This window comes from Eucalyptus grandis, chromosome 9 (assembly GCF_016545825.1).
Source record: "Eucalyptus grandis isolate ANBG69807.140 chromosome 9, ASM1654582v1, whole genome shotgun sequence".
Classification (NCBI taxonomy): domain Eukaryota; kingdom Viridiplantae; phylum Streptophyta; class Magnoliopsida; order Myrtales; family Myrtaceae; genus Eucalyptus; species Eucalyptus grandis.
In genome coordinates, this window is record NC_052620.1 from 32,533,707 (window position 1) to 32,552,842 (window position 19,136).

Here is a 19,136-nt window from a genome sequence, read left to right on the forward strand (position 1 = left end):
CTTCCTTCCTCTCGCCGGTTGCTGCTTCACCCACCACCACACCGCCGCCCCACGCCCTACTCACCACCACCTCTTGGCCACCGAACCCCCACCACCCACTGCTCGTCCAACAAGCCATCTCACCGTTGAGCCCGACGAGCTGTCTTGCCGTCCGCGCCACTGTGAGGCACCGCCGCCGTCCCCAAGCCACCATCACCACCTCTTGCTGCCGCTTGCTCAGCCGTCCGGGCCATCGTTGCTCCGAACCGTCACCACCTCCGCCCGAACTGAGCTCTTCCCCCCTTGGCCGTGGGTTGAGCTGCGGCTGCTGCCGTCTTCGGTGCGCCGTTCATGCCGCCGTTGGTGCTGTGAGACTCGTGCCTTCGTCGCCGTCGCGCCACCGTCGCCGCGTGCTCGCCGTCGCCGATCAAGAAGAAGCTGGTGAAGAAGATGAGGCGAACAGGCCCATCCCTCACCGGATTCGCATGCGGACCGACAACACCATCAGTTCATATCCAATTCCTTCACGTTTTGTCCAAAAAAGCCGTCTTCTTATTTTATTTTATTTTTTTGTGGCCTAATTTTTGTCGCCGAAATCGTTCAGGTACAACGCGAAGCGCAGGCACTAGCGCCGCACCAAGCTAGGGTTCTGAGGTGTTTTCATGGGAGGAGGTGTTTTTGCTTTGGGTTAGAGCTTTTTAGGTGTTGCGAAAGAGACCTCTCGATGCTTTTCTGATTATTACTTTTAAGCGAATTGAAGACTTTTAAGGAAGCAAATAGCTGCTTAGATATAGTGCTGCTTTGTTACTCTTGAGCACAAGCATTTTTTATATCCGATGATCTGCGAATTGTGGTAGTTTATGTTGCTTCATGTGGTTTTGATAGTATCAGGGATGGGATTTTAGTGAATTTTAATGTTGCTTCAAATTTATGTATTGTTAAGCTTGTCGCTGTTACAACACATTGTGTTCAACGTTCAGTGCCTTTGATCGGTTCTGCTAATGATTGGCCTGATCTTCTTATTTAGATGAGACTTATAGGCTTGTGTTGGACCTGCTTTTCCTATTCAGTGCTTGTTGAGGTCAGTTTTAGTTACTTCCTTTACTATTATATCAAGAGACAGATATTTCGAAAACAAAAGCTAGAGGCTGAAGTTTGCGAGCAGAATTCCCTCTGCTGCGAAAAAAAAGAGAATCTTAGTGTTTGGAATGAATGAAGTGCTTTATTATTTATTTTATCTTTTTGGCAGAGAGTTATGTGCCTGTTTCTGCTAAATGGATGACGGAAAGGTGTGCCGTATGTAGATGGGTTGAAGATTGGGACTATAACAAAATGATAATCTGCAACAGGTCTTATATCTTTTCAGATAGCATTTGTCCACCTTTTTTTTGGTATTTGAATCAAAGGTCACTAGATAGTTTGTCTTCTTCTGTAAATGAACTGGATTCACTCTTGATTGCAGGTGTCAGATAGCTGTGCATCAAGAATGTTATGGGGTAAACAACGTCCAAGACTTCACTTCATGGGTTTGCAGGGCATGTGAAACGCTTGATGTGAGGAGGCAGTGTTGTCTTTGTCTGGTAGAAGGTTAGATTCAATGTCTTAATCTCCTATTGTCCTCATATGTTGTTTCTTATACTTTTAAATTATTTGACGTTCATGGTGACAATATTAGATATATCACTTTTGATTTTTTAGAAATATTAGTATTGGGATTTTGAGGAAGCCGTATCATATGAAATTCATTATCACAGGTTGTCCGACTTTTTGCTCTAAATCTATGTCTTGGTGTTGTGTGAGTTAGTATTTTCTTGCTTGAAATTATTTTGACTGGCTTAAATGCTGGTCTCTAGGGGGTGCTTTGAAGCCAACGGATATCGAGCCGCTCTGGGTTCATGTCACATGCGGGTGGTTTTGCCCCGAAGTTGGCTTTCGAATCATGAGAAAATGGAACCAGCCACCGGAATACTTAGAATTCCTCCAACTTCTTTTTTTGAAGGTAATCCATACTTATTTAGATTTACAGTTTTGAAGATTGCTGTTTCTTTGATGTGGTGGATTGTACTTATTGTGGAAATGATAAAAGCGTTTAGCAATAGAGGAGAACCTGATTTCATAATAGCTTTATAGCAGCTTACTATTCAGTTGAGTATTTGAGTTTGATGTGTTGATTTTGTTTGTTGTCTACTGCTTAGTTTATTTGCCATTAACTTCTAGATGCTCGGTGCTTCTTTTCAAATGCTTTTCTTTGCTTGTGGTGCGAGTTGTGTAATATGTAAGCGAGACTCATGGTTCCCGCACTCAATGCAGCAGATGTCCTACTTATTTTCAAGTTATGTGTGCTGCAAGAGCAGGACACAGCATGGAAGTAAGTCCTTATATAGATATATATTATTTTCATGACTTTTATCAGAACTAACATTGGTAGAATTTCTTGAGCTGGATTTTTTAATCTATTCTGATGCTCGCTCTTGCTTTCTTTCTATTTTCTTTGGCGTTGGATTTCAAGGAAGGATATGTTAGATAGATACTCATGTAAGTTTACACTGATTCTATATCTTTGTTTTCAGTTACACTGCCTGGAGAAGAGTGGGAGTCAAATAACAAAGAAGTTGATATATTGCGCCGATCATAGGTTAGATTGGTTCCCCTTGTCTACATGTTTTAATTCTCTGCTTCAATCTCATGTCCAGAGCCGTTTTGTTAAGTCTATTGCCTAGAAGATTTAACAACTATGATCCATTGACTAAAAACTATATGGTGCATGCTGCCTTGTCCTGGAAAAATATGATTTTACTTGGATGATTATGCAGAAGGTTTGACAGCCAAGAGGTTGATTATAACTATGTCATGGTCATTAACAAGTATGTTTGCTCCTCCAATTTTTATCATCGCATTTTGCTTGATGTGTCTTTCATAATGGCTAATATTAAATTACTGTTTCAGAGGACAGAAAAGCATCGAATATGTTTCGGTAAATCTGGTATACATGGATGGGGACCCTTTGCTTGAAGAAATATTCAGGAAGGAGAAATGGTACCTTCTTCTGAAAACTACCTCATTATTTGCATGTTATGCTTTAGTTGGACGGAAATGCTGTATTTGTCATTATACTTTTCATTTATTCTTGGAAATGGAGGACATGATAAAAAGAGACAAGTACAGCGATTTATATTCTCAAATGTTTTTCATTTTTTCATTACCATAAAGAGTGGAGTTTAGGAAGTGTGTTTCTTCATGATTTTCCCTCCCAAAGCTTTGTCTCTTTGGTTCATCAGGTTCATTGATTAGCATTGAAATCATGATCTGCATTATCTGTCAGTTTGTCTTCTAAACATGCTGAGACATTGTGCAGCTCTTCAAGATCAGTGAAGAACTTGTAATCGATGCCACAAATAAAGGGAATATAGCTTGGCTAATTTATCATTCGGTAAGTTCCAATAGAAGCATTTTTTAAAACTAAAAATGAAAAAAAAAAAAAAAAAAAAAAACGTTGGAACCTGTTGGAACCCGGAACCGACCGGAACCCGTGACAGGGTAGGTTCCGGTTCTGGTTCTCACAGTAGGTTCCAGTTCCAAAAAATGAGGAACCTGTACCCGAGGGTAGGTTCCAGGTTCCAAGTGGAACCTGTAAGGAACCGGGAACCACTCACCCCTATTCAAATGGATGCTCGAATCCAAAGCAAGAAGAGTGGAAAGTGTGAGAAAAATTTTCGCTCCAAAAACAATGATCAAAATCTTGCAAGTTACAAATCCCAGTGGCGATCATTAAAGGACACTAATAGGGAGTGTACCTTGTTTTAAATTTCTGCAGACGTAAATTAATTGCAGGAATTGATGTACAATATGACTAACATTTCTTTTACAATCGAAGTGTAGACCACACCCTTAAACAGAGAAGCCGAATTTCTGCAACATCATTCTTGCAAAGTGGCCGGCAGCCCCTTCGTCATAAATTTCACGGTAAGCAAAATGGTGATTCAATTAGAACTTGAACCGGCTTTTTTAATGGAAGTTGGACACGTTTAAGAACTCAAGAAGGTCTTGGTCGAAAACCCAATTCCAAAGTCTAGGTCTTTAGAAGTTTCGTTTTCATGTACATGGGTCGTCTACACGCTCAAGAGAATTCTTGGCCTTCGGCCATTTCCATGATGCCTGATCTTTAGCCAAGGTGAAGGAAACATAAATTGCCCCATTTTTACTCTTTGACTGACCAGCAAACCTTCAACTAAACAGAAACGATCCTTCAAATATGTAATAAATGTGCTTATTCATGCCGACAACAACGCATTATTATTCAACGCGCATTCCAAATTTCATAAAAGGAAAAGAGATAAACTGACAGTCTTGCAGTTGTTTCTCACTCCTAACCAATTGGTCCTTGGGTAGCCTACCTAGTATAAGAAAAGTTCGACATGACTTAAATTGCACAAGCCGTATACTTCATATCCGCAACCACGTTCACTGATTTGCAGCATCATGGCCGTTGCTCTTCTTGTAGGCTTGACGATGTTTCTGTTGATCCACCTTCCCACCATGCTTCTCGATTTTTTTCTTGGAGCTGCCCATAGTATTCAGAAAAATAAACGAATGTCCTGTGTAAACTGCCTCTCAATTCTATAGCATAGTATGGAAAAAGAGTTTAACGCGACTTAATAAGTTGCAGAAGCCATACATTTGTATATCCTGAGTCGCTTTCACCAAATTGCAGCTTCATTTAATCAGTCTAACTCCTTACTGGACAAGCACTCAATGACCCTAACTCATCGCTTAGTTCCGACGAAGCTTCTGCGGGTCCACCTTCCAACCATGATCTATTATTATCACGGAGCTGAGCTAATGAGATCTCATGGAACGGCTTCGCCAATGGTAACTTCTGAGCTAGAAAAGCTTCCGAGACTTGCTTCATAGTTGGTCGAGACTTTGGATTAGTACTCAAGCAAGCAAGCGCCAGAGAAACAGAACAATACTTCTTGCAATGGAGTTATTTCTTGGAAAAGGCAACTGCGGGTCTAAGATTTTATGTAGCACGATATGTTCTCCACAGGATGTCAATAACATCAATAAAATATCTCCAGGATGCTCGCCCATTATTATTTCCATTGCTACCACTCCAAAACTATATACGCCGCACTTCTCATTGACGCCCAAAGTATATGCAAGCTCTTGAAAAAAAAAAAAAAAAACAAAAGGCATCATAAGTTATGATGGTCAAGGCTTGCAAAAAATATAAATAAAATAAATACGGGTGACTGAGCCACAGTGAGCGGGATGGGTCCCCACGGGAACCTATTGTGTAATAATACACAAGTCATTGACACCCATGGATGATGAAACTTCAGCCAATCGTAAACGGTTGCTTACCTAGTGCAATGTATCCATAGGTGCCAGCGATATTTGTAGTGAGGTTAGACGAGGAATCAAGATTGAGAAGTCTTGCGGTGCCGAAATCTGATACAAAAGCCTGCATTTTGCTATTGAGTAAGATATTGTTGGTAGATATGTCTTGATGAACCATTGGCCTAGCGCAGTCATGGTGCACGTAAGACAAAGCATGTGCCATATCTTGGACAAGATCGACTCTTTTGGACCAATCTAATTCCACCGCTTCAACATTATCTCTCAAAGCACGGAATAGGCTCCCATTTTCCATGTACTCATAAATCAAGAACATGCATTGCCTATGTAGGCAGAAACAGTGAAGCTTGATTATGCTTCTATGTCTTACTTCTATTAAGTGTTTTATTTCGTTCCGAAAGCTCTTGTTGGAGGACAAGTCCTTTGCTTCAAAGCTATGAAGTTTCTTCAGTGCCACCACTTTTCCATTGGGCACTTGTGCTCTATAGACACTACCATAACCGCCGGTCCCAATGCAATATTTGATGTCAAAGTCCTCCGTCGCATTCATTATGTCTTCATATGCAATCCTCCCGTCATAGTTTCATATTGACAAGAAATCTCCATTTTTCTGTGTAGTCTCTGATTGCTTGCTCTTTGTGCCACCTCGAAATAGGAAACACAATCCAAGAACTGTAAATGAAATGACTATTGTAGCCAACGGAACGAACATCGTCATGTAATGAACAACGCTAGACCTTCTTCTGTTGGCTTCGTTGCCCATAAAAGAGGTGTTAGGAAAAGTAGCTTTGAGATTATCTGGAATTGGGCCCTTGAGATGATTGTATGATAAGTTAAGGTGAACTAAGAGAGTATTGTTTTTAAATGTGGGAATTGAGCCAGAAAGAGAATTGTTGTGAAGATTGAGATGGCTTAACCTACCCAAATTCTCAAGTTGAATAGGGATTTTCCCAATCAAGTCGTTCGAGCTCAAATCTAGAATCTCGAGACTTCTTAAATCTCCTATTTTCGATGGGATGAAACCGCCAAATCTATTTTCCCGTAAATTCAGCATGCTCAACTGCTCCAAATTGCCTATTTCTGACGGAATAGGTCCATTGAGTTCGTTTTGTTGCAAAATGAGACAATTCAAGCCCATCAAATTCCCTCTTTCCGGAGGAATAGATCCACCAAACTTGTTTTCTTGCAAATAGAGATGAGTCAAGCCTATCAAGTTCCCTATTTCCTGAGGAATAGATCCACCAAACTTGTTTTCTTGCAAATAGAGATGAGTCAAGTTTATCAAGTTCCCTATTTCCCAAGAAATATATCCATCAAACTTGTTTTCTTGCAAATAGAGATCAGTCAAGTTCATCAATTTCCCGATAGCCAATGGAATGGGACTCGTTAAGTTGTTGCAACTCAAATCAAGATAATTCATTTCTCCAAGGTTCGAAAGTTCAATAGGGATTTTCCCAACCAAGTTGTTTGAGCTCAAATCTAGCCATTTGAGATTTTTTAAATATCCTATTTCCCATGGAATGGTGCTAACAAATCTATTTTCCCGTATATTCAACATGATCAAGCTTTCTAAATTGCCTATTTCCAACGGAATAGATCCATTGAGTTTGTTTTTTTGCAAATAGAGATGGGTCAAACTTGTCAAATTTCCTATAGATGACGGAATTGGACCAATGAAGTTGTTGCAACTTAAATCAACATCTTATGTTTTTGTGAGGTTCCCAAGTTCTAGAGGGATAGAACCACCTAATTTGTTTGAGTTAAATTTGAGGGATCGTAAATCGTGCAAGCGACCAACAATTGGAGGGACTTCACCTCTAATTTGATTATGACTCATATCAAGAACTTGAAGTCCCGTGAGGTTTACGAGACAGGGAGGCAACTCGCCAGTGAGAGAATTGTAGGATAAGTCAAGGCGAGTTAGTCTCGACAGAGTACATATTTGAAGGGGGAATTTGCCGGCCAATCCATTATAAAAGATTTGAAGAGAAGTGAGGCTCGGAAGTAGATTGTTGTTGAAATTACCTCCTATTTGGTACTCAGTTTTCAAGCGAATCTTGGTGATGCTCCCGGAGGCCTCACAAGATACCCCGGGCCACTCGCAATGAGGTAAGGAAGTGTTGCCAGTGATGGAGGGAGGCCACCACTTGCTGTGGAGAAGTGCACTTGCCTCTGACTTCATAGCAGGTGCTGGTTCTGCAACAATTGGATTGGAGCAGGAGAAAGCTATAATGAACAGTATAAACAAGGACATATTGCAGATTATTATGCTCATCATGGGGTGGCCTCTTTCTTCTGCTGTAGTAAGAGAAACTAGGTCTTGTTTAGTCACATGTTATACTGCACTTATAAAGGAAAGCAAGAAGACACTATACTGATGCGAAAAAGCAAACGCGACTTGTACGATTGATGCGTTTTAACTTTTTAATGATTTGTCCAACTTATGCGTCCAAAGAAAAGTGATTTGTACGGTTCCTTCAATTTTCTTTTGAGATGGTCGAGTTGCCATCAACTCGTAAGGCTGCAAAATGTAAACTAAAAACAATAAATTGAATTAATTTATGAATCAATTCAAAATTTGTTTGATTCATGAACAATAAATGATTTAAAAAATATTGTCTTAAAGAATGATAGCATGTATCACTTATAAAAATAAAAATAAAATATAACCATTGTTCATGAAAATATTTAGACTATTATTTCTTGATAATTTGCTAATAAAATTCAATCCTTTGATAAATTACTAATTTTTATTTGTAGTTTACAAATTATCATATTTTCTTATCTTTCACTGATTTTTATTTGTCTTTCTTATAGCTCCCTAAATGACTTACCAACTTTTTCTCGATTGAATTGTCAGGATTAATAACTCGCATTTGAGTTATTGTAATGTTTGTTTTTTATTTTATTTTATTGACTTTTATTATAATTTGTTGGCTTTTCTTTGCTTGTTTCGCAAATTCTTTAAATTTATCAACACTTATATGAATTACCAACATTTTTTTCTGTGCACTAGTTATTTCTCCTAATGGTTGTCAACTAGTTTTGGTTTATCAAGTATAATTTGAGTTGCTTGCCAACATTTATTGAGTTTCCTTCTTTAGACTAACTGATTTTTCTATTGAATTACTAACTTTTATTTGCGTTGCTTACCAACTTGTTAACTTTACCAATTCTTTTAAATTTTAGCGATAAATTACCTGTAAAAAGTCATTTACCAGCAGAATTTTTTTTTTTTTTTATAGCTACAGCACTTACTGAAATTTACCTACTCAACAAAGAAAATCAGCGATGACTACCAATATAGATTAAATCTCGAGTTCATCTTGTGACATCGTTTGAATCTTGTGCCATAACTTTTTAAGTGATCATTTAAGTCTCATAATTTTCAAAAGTAGATCATTTAAGTTACGTTACTGATTTTTTTGCTGGAAATTCCTAAATGACATCACCTTCCGGCCAGCCACCTTTGTTGGTTTGTAAAGCTACAATGTTTCAAACAAATAAAAATCGATGTTGTAACTTAAGCGATGTCTTTTTAAAAATCATGACACTAATTTCCTCGCAATCAAAATATTTTGCTCGTTAATTTCCTGGCTAGCAGAATATTTGAGCAGAATATTTTGCTTGTAAGAATCTTTAATTTCGCTGTTTTATGATTCAAATAGAATGTAAATCAGCATGCATGTATGAATGGAACTTGTGTATCCATCAAGAAGTCAAGGTCCTTGACAAGTATGCAATTCAAGTGTGAAGAATTCGAGGTCTTTTGGGTTTCACGTGCTTTGATTTTTGGATCAGTATGCATTGCAATAGTTCATGGAAAGTGATGGTCTTCGTCGATTTTTTATTTGTGATGGTCGGCCCTAAAAATTTCTAACTCATCAATAATACCAACGCGTGGTTTGTCTATATCAAGCCGATTATATTGACCATATTTACTCCAGTCTCACAGGAAAGACAAAAAAGGAAACGACAATTTCCTGCATAAACTGACTCCTATGAGATGGTATGAACAATGTTTAACACAAGATTCAAAACGTAGATGCCATACGATCTTTTATCCTCAACCACCCTCACCAAGTTGCAGCATCGTCTTACCAAATCCTTGTTGCCAAAAAAAGTGTTTGCAGTAATAGTACCCGTGAGACTATCTTATGGTCAAGGTCAATCAGATGATACAGGAAATCATCTGGAATGGTTATCTTATGCCGGACTTTGAGAAGGTGCCGGCTTTGATGAACACTCTTCCACCTGAATGGCAAGCAGTGTTGGATCGGCTATGAGAGGTCAACGTGGTCCCAGGTTATAGGAGGCTGGTGGAAGCTTTTGTGAGAGAGCACTATAGGATTGAGTTGGCCAAAACTTCAACCCTTAGATTGAGCGCCACATGGTGCCGAGTGAATGCGCCTTGGAGGCGACATGAAAGCTCTCCAAAAGTTTTTCCATGGTTGGCAAATGTGCCTTCAAATTTCTTAGATATTATGACTGATAGATTAGAAGGGACATTCCCTATTTATTTCTTTGATTAATTATGTAATGTTTACTACCTGATTGTTGTTGATGTAGCAACCGATATATTAGTTGTATCATGTGAAAGCATTGTTATTTTATTGGATGTTAAAATTTTTATTTGCTTTCTGCTATTGCTGGTTGCTGTGGGTAATTAGCTGTGGGTAGTAATAGAAGTTTTTGTAACTTCATAGAATTGATTTGCATAAGACAATCATATTAATGATAGTTTTGAGTTAGGATTTTTGGAGGATGATTGGAAATATAGTGACCTTTTGATTCTGAAGCCTTACTTGAAATTATTCATTAATATAATGGGTCTATGCAAATAGGGATGCATAAATGATAGGCATTAATTATTCGTGCATATATGTCTGATATGTTCAGAACGATGGTTCAGCAACTAAGAATGTAATTGCTGATATGAACGGCAACAATTGTGAAATATTGAATATGAAGATTCAATATGTGCTGAAAAAGCAAGAAGCACTAGAAGCTCTTGACCATGTTATGGAAGATCTTGAGGATGCTGTGCGCCACCTTGAGCTGGTAGAGGACCGCTTGACGGCATGTGAGCCGAAAATAGATATCGGCAATGCTGGTTCTAGCTCATAAAGGGTTTTGAGCTCTAAGCGCAAACATATTGATTCGTTCAATACGTGGAATGCAAAGGATCAAGTCCTTATTGCAAGAAATCAAGAATTAACCAACAAGAGAGAGGAAAACGTCCTCAAGTGAAGAAAATGTCAAGGATGAGATGTTACAATTGTGACAAGAGAGGTCACTATGCTCGCGACTGTTGTGAGCCAAAGTACTTATACACCTCTTGTACATTTGAGAACTTTGTTTATGTGTCAAGTTCTACATTATAGGCTGAATCCAATCCTTTGTGGAATGTAGATTCAGGAGCGACAGACCATGTAGCAAAGGATAGAGGATCCTTCGTGGAATTCCGACGATACCAACTGGAACTAAGTGGTCTATATTGGAAATAACTCCAGAGCTGAAGTTAAAGGGATTGGCACCTGCCAATTGAACATGCATGGTGGACGCATCTTGATGTTCTACATGCTCTGGAGATTCGTCGCAATTTAGTGTCTGTCTTAAGTGTTGGTTAAGCTTGGTTTTGGTATGAACTTCCATAATAAAGGTGTAGATTTGTGTTTAGATACAAACTACTATGGTTGTGGTCACTTACTAAATGGTTTTATTGTACTAAATGTTGACTGTGATGATGTCAATATGTTATTCCCTTATTTCACGTCTTCTACCTTATATGATAATGATGTGAATATGGTGGCATGCTAGACTTGGTCATATGGGCCAACAACATATGAATAGACTAGCCAAAGAGGGCTTATTGGGCAATATTGAAAAAGTCGATTTGTCCATATGTGAGCATTGCCTAGTAGGGAAAATGACAAGGAAACCATTTGGAAAAGGTAAAAGAGCTGAATTTCCTCTGCATTTAATCCATTTGGACATCTGTGGTTCAATGAATGTGAGAGGAAGGCAATGGGCTGTTTATTTCATCACTTTTTATAGATGATTATACTCGAGTCGGATATGTCTATTTGATTTCTCATAAATCTGAAGCATAAGTTATTTCAAAAGGTTTATGAACTTGGAAGAAAATCAATTAGAGAAGAAAATAAAAGTATTGAGATCCGATCGAGGTCGAGAATATTTATCTGATGAGTTCAGAAAATAATGTGATGAAAAGGAATAGAAAAACAGTTGTCTATTCTATATGCTCCTCAACAAAATGGTGTTGTAGAGAGAATAAACAGAACCCTACTGGAATGGTTAGGTCCATGATGGCGCATGCTAACTTACCTATTACTTTTTGGAGTAATGCGTTGTTAACTGCTGCCAATATACTTAACCGGGTGCCTTCCAAATCAGTTAGTTCCACTCCATATGAGTTATAGATAGGTAGAAACCGGACTTAAGTTTACTTAAGCCATGGGGTTATGCTACCTATACTCATATGTTCTCTCACAAGTTTGGGAAATTGAGTCCCAGATAAAAGTAGAGTATTTTAATGAGATACTCCGAACACTCGAAAGGGTATGTGTTCATAGGTGAGCAGGAAAGTGGGAGAATAACTGAATTTTGAATCACGGGATGTCACATTCTTAGTGGATGAATTTCCTAAGAAGGGCGAAATAAGGGAAGATTACTTCCTATTTGAAACCTTGGATCAAGATAATGATATAAATGGAGTTCATCCAAGTGGGAGTAATATGAGAAGTGATGAATTGAATTCAACTCATTCTCAATTACAACCACATGATGAAATGATATCATCATTATCTAATCCGAGTGGGAGCATATTGGGAAATGATGTGCTAAGTGTACAATCTCCCATATAGCGAACAAGTCGCCAAAGTATTCTCTGTCGACGTTTTGAGATTGAAGGGGAAACTTTTATAATTGCTCCACAAGATGAGGATGAGCCAAGAAATATTAATGAGGCTATGAATTGCCCTAGTAAGGAAAAATGGATTAATGCAATGGAAGAGGAAATGGAGTCAATGAAATCAAACCAAGTCTCGGGAACTGGTTGATCTGCCAAAAGGACGCAGAGCTATTGGGAACAAATGGGTTCTCAAAATAAAGCGAAAGGCTGATGGCTCGATTGAAAGGCATAAGGCTCGCCTTGTAGCGAAGGGGTATAATCAACATGAAGGAATTGATTATGAAGATATGTTTTCTCCTGTAGTGAGATTTACCTCGATTCGCATTATTCTGGCAATAGTGGCTAGTCTGGATCTTGAGTTACATCAAATGGATGTAAAGACTGTTTTTCATCAATGGAGAATTAGAGGAAGAAATACATATGGAACAACCTGCTGGTTTCATAGTGAAAGGCCAAGAAGAAAAAGTATGTCGACTTTTGAGGTCGATATATGGTCTTAAGCAGTCATCAAGACAATGGTATATACGTTTTCATAATACCATAATGGGATATGACTTTACAATGATAGATAAGGATCATTGTGTATATATCAAAAGATCCTAAGATCAATTTGTGATCATATCATTATATGTTGATGATATATTAATTGCCGGAAACAATTGGAGTTTGTTAATACTGTCAAAAGTTGGTTGTCTTCCAATTTTGAATTGAAGGATATGGGATTGTAAACCCATAGACACTCCTATTGCAAAAGGTGAAGGATTGAGCCATAGACTGTGTCCAAGGACTCCACAAGAGAAGGAACAAATGAAACATGTTCCTTATGCTAGTGCTGTTAGAAGCTTTATGTACGCTATGATGTGTACAAGACCTGACATATGTTTTGCAGTTGAAATGGTGAGCAGATACCAATCCAATCCAGGTCAAGCACATTGGAAAGCCGTTAAGAGAATACTAAGGTATCTAAAGGGGACTGCTGATTATACGTTGAGTTATTATGGAAAGGATCTGCGACTCTAAGGCTATTCTGATGTTGATTGGGGAGGAGATTTAAATAAAAGAAAATCTACCTCTAGGTTTGTTCTCTTACCGAATAATGGCACCATGTGTTGGAGCAGTAAGAAACAAAAGTGTATAGCCTTGTCCACGATGGGAATTGAGTTCGTGGCATTATCAGCATAGTATAAGAAGATGTTTGGCTTAAGAGATTTTTGGATCATTTAGGTGTTATTGGAAGTGCTGCAGATTAATTGTTGGTTAATTATGATAGCCAAGCAGCAAAAGCGTACACCAAGGATCCAAAATATCATGGCAAGACCAAACATATAGATACCAAGTATAATTTTGTCATGGATATGATTGCACGAAAAGATGTGAATTTAGAGTACATACTACGCATAGAATGGTAGCAGATCCTATGACAAAGCCAGTACCTAGAGATGTGTTTTGTGGTCATATGAAATCTCTAGGACTGCGTAGAGGCTAATGTACTGAATATTATAATTTTCCCTAAGTATTCACATATGATGAATTTATGTTTTTTCATCATTAATGCCTATGAATCTTTGTTTGATCTTTATGCATCTTAATGCTCGTGTGCATTACTTTAAGTTAGGAAAGTATGTCGGACAGATATGAGATTAGCCCACTCACACGGGTAATCGCCTCTATTTACTGTGTGATAAATAGATATGAGACTGTTTTTAAGCTTATTATCTAGGTGATAATCGAGAGCTCAAGCTTAAAACACGTATGTCACCTTAACTGGGTGTTAAGATGAGGACATAATACTTACTATGTCCGAGAGTAAAATACCCCACATATTTTACTTTATCTGTCTATGATGCCGGATGTGAGTTCGATGAATTTAGTGAATGAGTAGATATGTGAACTCAAGTTAGACATTGGGTATGTCTGAACTATCATCTGTACGGTATTGAAAGGTGTAGACATACGCTCCATGGGAAAGGAGTTGATACCGTAATACGTATTTCATACTACGTATGCATGAGACGACCAATAAGAGTGACAAAAGTTTGATCTCAACTTTTTTATGTCGTGTGAGACTCTTGAGGAAAAGAGTTCCTCAATTTTTTAGTCCCCTCATGACTCTTACTTATTCTCAAGATTTCTATTTAGTGTTTGCTATCTTAGGATGTTGCCAATGGTCATGAGTTTGATTCGATCTAATGGGGCATTTCTAGAAAAGCAAGCTGAACTGAAATTGAGAGTTTGAAGGAAAGAGGAAGATCGATTTTGGAGAATTACATTGTAGTTTTGTATTCACCGGTTAACCAATTATGACTATCTTTGGGATAATCATAATTGTGAATACAATATATATATATAAATATATATATATATATATATATATATCATTGTTTAAAAGAGATCAAGAGATATATAAATGTGATCGATCAATCTAGGGTACTGCATACTAAATCTACTTGGAGTGAAATGCCCATTATGAGCTGCTATATATTCCTAACAGATGTATGGCAACGAGCTCTCAAAGTATGCTGGTCGCACGGATTATTCACCGGTATGAATGTTGAAGAGAGGAAAAGAGGATTCTGTTCGGCCCATCATGTTAAGTGAGAGTCTATGATGGATTTTTCTCTGATGGGGATGAGTAGGGCCTGTCCGCCCATGTTGGTTTTGGACCACCATGTGCGAGTGGGAGATGATGGATTTATGAGATGGGCTTAAGGCCCATCCGCCCATGCTGGGCCCAAAAAGCCCGGCCCACGGGAATAGGGCCCGTGGATGGGGGAAGGTATAAAAGGGAGGAGAGAGAGAGAGAAGACACCTCTTGGGAAATTAGAATGTACGTACGTTCCTCTTCCTCTCTCCCTCCAAGAAAAAGAAAAGAAAAACGCTTAAGGCGTCCTATCTTCCCTTCAAGGCAAATTGGCATTCACCGGATCAAAATTTCTTCCTCGATCTTCGACAATTGGTGTTTAATCTGTGGCTAACAAGGTACGCTCGACTCCGTGGTGTGCTTTACGATCGGTGATACGTGTATTCCCGGGCTTCGTCTTCCGCATTGATTTAGGGGTTCGATTTAGTGTCGAATCCGGTTTTTCGGGGATCAGTCATTCCTAACAGAGGCAAGTGAGGAAATTTGAATTTAGGCTCATAGAGGCTAAGTTCTTCAAATTGCCCATTTCCATTGGAATAGATCCATTCAGTTTGTCTACATGCAAATAGTGGGTCCTCGTGTTCTTCAGATTCCCTATTTTTGGAGGATAAGATCCACTGAATTTGTTTTCTTGCATATAGACATATTTCAAGCTTTCCTAATGACATCGGTGTTTAAAGAAGTAATCACTTGCAGAAACATCAGAGTAAAAGAAGCTACAAAATCGACTCATGCCAAATGAATCGCAACCTTGGTCCAACCCATCGTTACTCCATCTCAGCCACCCAAACTAACGTGGAATGCTCTCCAAATCTGTCTTGGGCAAACTAAAACAGAGAAACAAACTTCGATTGCATCTCATCACAACCCATACCATCATAAATGTATTTCGCCGCATCATGTTGACGGTTTCATGGAAGTTCCCCGCAAGACTTTTATCTTTCTCTTCACAACTTGGAGGAAACCGAATAGTACATAGTTTCCTAACAAGCGAGTTAGCTAACGTTGCCTTGGCACATAAACTTTACTTCGGAAAAGCATGGAAACCCAATTTTTAGTGACCACTTACATACATTCTCTTGAGATTGAGTCATGGAATAGTCACTCTTTTGCTGAATTTTGTGATTCAAACATAGATGCACCACTTGAGCGGTTTCTATTAAAATCGAGAAACGTTCGCCCTTAAATTTAATTTGTATCATGGTGGTACATCACCTCAGTGCATTTCATCATTTACATCGCATCAGTAGGGAGCAAGAGGTAATATAAAATAAGCTCTCTTCGTTTTCATTTCCGCTCCACATACTCTCCAGTACCTACACCCATCGATAATAGTAAGCAGCCACGAAATTGATCGGTAACTAGAATATGAACTGGCATTCTGTGCACGCATCGTAAAGGAAGTCAAGGTCGTTGCCCTGTGTGCACATTGATGAGGTAAGTTTTTGGATCGACAGGACCAACATAGCTCCATGTTTTTAAGATAGTAAGTTACTAGCTTTGTAAGGGATTAACGAACTTCGAGTGAAATATCATTTGTCCCTATATGTGGAAATGTGCCTCTTAATATAAAAGACATACTATGAAATTGAAAAATGTAAAAGGCTCAATAAAGGTCCAAATAAGAAATTGAATGCAAGCAAATATTTTCTTTATTTATTAATTTTTTGCCAAATGCAAGCAAAGATTAAGGTGGAAAGATGGGTATATTGCGAATGAAACATGAGGTTGATTTTGGTTAAAGAAACGAATTTGTATGTGTGAATTAAACCCATAACATAGGTTTGTTTCCCCATACACACAAAATGACAACAATTCCATGTTGAGACCGACTGCCTATTAAGATTTTGCCTTGTGCCTTAACTGGATTATGAGATTAGCGAGATATTCCATAGATTTGCGCTTTACTTATGGAAAACTATGAATTAAAGACGAGAGGGAGGAGCTGAAATGGAGGCTTTCTCTGGTTGAACGAAGTTATATATAAAGAACGGCTTAGAAGATGGACTTGCCAAAATGGGCTTTGGTATTGGAATTCATAACTAGGCTTGAAAATCTTCCTCAGCTGGGCTTTGTGGTTTTGTGTGTTGAATTTCTGGACCACAGGCACTGTGTGTCGCATGGTTCGTGAGAGGTCAAGGTCTTCATATAGATACTCGAGTCCCAAGCAAGGAGAGTGGAGAGTGTGAGAAAAAATTTTGCTGCAAAAGCAATGATCAATATCTTGCAAGTTACAAATCCCAGTGGCGGTCACTTAAGGACACTAATAGGGAGTGTACCTTGTTTTAAATTTCTGCAGATATGAATTAATTTGCGGGAATTCATCTCTGATACGATTAATTATTTCTTTTACAATGGAAGTGTAGGACACCCCCTTAATCAGAGAAGTCGAATTTCTGCAACATTATTCTTGCAAGATGGCCGGTAGCCCCTTCGTCGTCAATTTCACGGTAAACAAAATGGTGATTCAATTAGAAATTGAACTGGCTTTTTTTATGGAAGTTAGGCACGTTTAAGAAGTCAAGAAGGTCTTGGTCAGAAACCCAATTCAAAAGTCTAGGTCTTTAGAAGCTTCATTTTCATGTACATGGGTCGTCTACACGCTCAAGAGAAGTCTTGGTCTTTGGCCGTTTCCGTGATGTCTGATATTTAGCCATCGTGAAGGAAACGTAAATTGCACCATTTTCGCTCTTTGATTGATTGGCAAAACTTCAACTAAACAGAAACGATCCTTCAAATACGTAGTGAATGTCCTTAACAAGCCAAACAATGATGCCGACAACAACGCATTATCATTCAACATGCATTTCAATCTTCATAAAAAGACTAGAGATAAACTATGTTGTAATTGCTTCTCACTCCTAACCAATTGCTCCTAGGGTAAACTTTTAGCCTACCGAGTACGAGAAAAGTTCAACATTTCTTAAATTGCACAAGCCGTATACTTCATATCCGCAACCATGTTCACCGATTTGCGGCATCATGGTCGTTGCTCTTCTTGTAGGCTTGACGATGTTTCTGTTGATCCACCTTCCCACCATGCTCCTCGATTATTTTCTAGGAGCTGCCCATAGTATGCAGAAAAATAAACGGATATCCTTCATAAACTGCTTCTCAATTCTATGTATATTATCGAAAAAGAGTTTAACACGACTTAATAAGTTGCAGAAGCCATACATTTATATATCCTGAGTCACTATCACCAAATCGCAGCTTCATTTTATCAATTTAACTCTTTACTGGACAAACACTTAATGACCCCAATCGCTTAGTTCTGATGAAGCTTTTGTGGGTCCACCTTCCAACCATGATCTATTATTATCGCGGAGCTGAGCCGATGAGATCTCATGGAAGGGCTTTGCCAATGGTAACTTCCAAGGTAAAAAAGCTTCTAGGACTTGCTTCATAGTTGGTCGAGACTTGGATTAGTACACAAGCAAGCAAACGCCAAAGAAACCATCAGAATAATACTTCTTGCAACGGAGTTCTTTCTTGAAAAAGACAACCACAAGTCAGATTTTATGTGGCATGATATCTTCTCCAAAGGATGTCAATAATATCAATAAAATATCTCCATAATGCTCACCGATTATTGTTTCATTGCTACCACTCCAAAACTATATACGTCACACTTCTCATTGATGCCAAAGTATATGCGAGCTCCGAAAAAAGAAACAAAGGCATCATAAGTATTGAAGGTCATGGCTTGTGAAAAATATAAATAAAATAAATACGGGTGGGTGACCCACGATGAGCAGGGTGGGTCCCCACGGGAACCTATTGGGTAATAATACACCACAAGTCATTAACGCGCATGGATGATAAGACTTCAGCCAATCGTAAATGGTTGCTTACCTGGTACAATGTATCCATAGGTGCCAGCGATATTTGTATTGAGGTTAGACGAGGAATCAGGATTGAGAAGTCTTACGATACCGAAATCTAATACAAAAGGCTGCATTTTACTGTTGAGTAAGATATTATTGCTAGATATGTCTCGATAAACCATTGGCCGAGCATAGTCATGGTGCATCTAAACAAAGCATGTGCTGTATCTTGGACGAGGTCGACTTTTTTGGACCAATCTAATTCCATCGCTTCAATTTCATCTCTCAAAACACATAATAGGCTCCCATTTTCCATGTACTCATAGATCAAGAATATGCATTGCCTATGTAGGCAGAAACTATGAAGCTTGATTATGCTTCTATGTCTTACTTCTGT

The 19,136-nt window shown here is 38.6% G+C and overlaps 2 protein-coding genes across 2 annotated transcripts; one reads left to right on the plus strand and one right to left on the minus strand.

Moving 5' to 3' along the window:
• The first annotated feature begins 409 nt into the window (after positions 1 to 409).
• LOC104448947 (histone-lysine N-methyltransferase ATX4) lies at positions 410 to 2,109 on the plus strand. The gene is given in 6 exon segments (XM_039302543.1): positions 410 to 487; positions 584 to 666; positions 1,229 to 1,328; positions 1,442 to 1,566; positions 1,833 to 1,910; positions 1,913 to 2,109. Coding segments are annotated over 5 exon segments (525 nt in total). The 5' UTR covers positions 410 to 487; positions 584 to 641.
• A 2,805-nt stretch (positions 2,110 to 4,914) lies between these two features.
• Positions 4,915 to 7,591, minus strand: LOC104420673 (MDIS1-interacting receptor like kinase 2). Its single transcript, XM_039302544.1, is given in 3 exon segments — positions 4,915 to 5,144; positions 5,344 to 6,009; positions 7,363 to 7,591. Coding segments are annotated over 3 exon segments (1,125 nt in total).
• Between the last annotated feature and the right edge of the window lie 11,545 nt (positions 7,592 to 19,136).